The sequence below is a fragment of the Prorops nasuta genome, unplaced genomic scaffold, assembly GCF_024137725.1.
Source record: "Prorops nasuta isolate Cenicafe-Biocafe unplaced genomic scaffold, Cenicafe_Pnas_1.2 PNAS00107, whole genome shotgun sequence".
NCBI classification, from domain to species: Eukaryota; Metazoa; Arthropoda; class Insecta; order Hymenoptera; family Bethylidae; genus Prorops; species Prorops nasuta.
Window position 1 is genome coordinate 115,089 of NW_027116904.1, and position 1,950 is coordinate 117,038.

General features: G+C 29.8%; 1 protein-coding gene across 1 annotated transcript; it reads left to right on the top strand.

Moving 5' to 3' along the window:
• On the top strand, nucleotides 1–1,614 carry LOC136784959 (piggyBac transposable element-derived protein 3-like). The gene has a single exon (XM_066745919.1). The coding sequence runs from the start codon at nucleotides 1–3 to the stop codon at nucleotides 1,612–1,614; it is 1,614 nt and encodes a 537-aa protein (XP_066602016.1).
• Nucleotides 1,615–1,950: the final 336 nt, after the last annotated feature.

A 1,950-nucleotide genomic window follows, 5' to 3' on the forward strand; every position in this document is an offset into this window, starting at 1 on the left:
ATGTCGAAGAGAAAACGACAAGTTCGAATGTCAGAAATTGAATCTGATGATGATAGTTCACATGAAGAATCTAGTCAAATAATTTTGATTCCCGATCCTAATTATTCTGGCGATAATGATTCTGGTTCAGACGATGAAAATTATAATGATTTTCCTTGTACGTCATATAAAAAAGTATACCATGGTTATTCTGCAAATTTAACTAAATTAGAAGCAGAACATGAGTATAACTGGGTTGACGGTGAAAAAAATTGTAAAGATCAAATTGAAAATGAGACACTGTTATCTGACAGCCAGAAAAAAATGATTGTGCAAAGTACACCAGTTCAATTATTCGAATCCTTTTTTTCTGATGAAATCAAAAATTATATTAGTGCAGCAACAAAGGAAAATAATTTTGAACTTTCTCGATCTGATTTAGATATATTTATAGGAATTTTAATTTTTTCATGCTTTAACAAAAGAAAATCACAACGCGACTATTGGTCAACTGATCCCTTTTTGTCTGCTAACGTCGTTTCGTCAGTAATGTCTCGTAATCGATTCGAAAGTATAAAAGCTCATATAAAATATTCTAAAGCATCAGACAATAATCCAAATGATAAAGGATGGCGAGTACGTTCTTTGATAAACTTATTCCAAAAAAACATTCTTCAATTTGGATATTTCCAAACTGCAATGTCATTTGATGAAATGATGATAAAATCATATGCCAAAACGAGCTTGAAACAATTTATTAGAGGAAAACCAATAAGATTTGGATTAAAAATGTGGGGACTGTGTACTAGTAATGGTTATCTCTTAGGTTGGGATTTGTACTGTGGTAAGAATCAAATAGAAACGAATGTGCTGATGAAATGTGCATTAGGTAGCAGAGTAGTAATGAATTTACTAAAAGATTTCCTTCATAATACAACTCCTCGAAAGATAAATCTTTACCATGTCTATTTTGATAATTATTTCACAAGTTTTGATTTGATTTTACACTTACGAAATATAGGATTACGAGTCACAGGTACTATTAGGAATGATAGAGTTAAAATTAAAAACGAAATATGTAAGAAGGCAGAGAGAGGAACATTTGCTGTAAAAAATGACAAAAACAGTCAAATAAATTACATCACTGTAATGGATTCAAAGCCGGTGTCCATAGCATCTACGGCGGCAGGTGTAAATCCAACTCTTCCAATAAAGCGTTATAGTTCTAAAGAACATGAAAAGAAAGAAATCCAATTTCCACACGCTTTTCATATTTATAACAAATATATGGGAGGAGTTGATACTCATGATGCTCACTGTAACAATTTATTGCCCAGCATCAGAAGTAAAAAATGGACTTGGGTAGTTTTTACACGTTTGATTCAGGCATCTATTACGAACTCGGTTGTTATATATAATACTGCTAGTACCGGGAATAAAAAGTCTACAAAAGAGTTTGCGTTAGATATTGCTAAGCATTATTTAGCAAATCGAGAAAAAGAAATTACACAAACTCATGTATCCAAACGTGTAGAAAAGCAGAGCAAATGCTCATCATGTCCCATAAATACATACAAATTCTGTAAAGGATGCAACGCATATGTTTGCAAAACATGCTTTCCTAACAAACATTAAGAAAGAGTATTGAAAATAGGAAAAATGTGGGTATAAGATAAGTAACCTACTAAATATCAATGACTTGTGACCCTAAAAAATGCTAAAATATTCCAATTTCAGCTTGTAAACGAGATTAATATTTTTTTCTAAAAAACTATTAACTTTATTGAAAATTTCCCAAGGATAAAAATGTCTTATAATTAATTGAAGAATATTCTAAATTTTTTTCAAATTGTTTATAAACAATTTTTTATTTTTCCTAATATTACGAGACTGAAATTTAAAAAATTGTTTATAAAAAATTTTAAAAAAATTTAGAATATTCTTCAATTAATTATAAGACATTTTTATCGT

What these genes read in the sequence shown, in the direction of transcription:
- LOC136784959 (XM_066745919.1), top strand. Translation starts at nt 1, where the DNA reads ATGTCGAAGAGAAAACGACAAGTTCGAATGTCAGAAATTGAATCTGAT.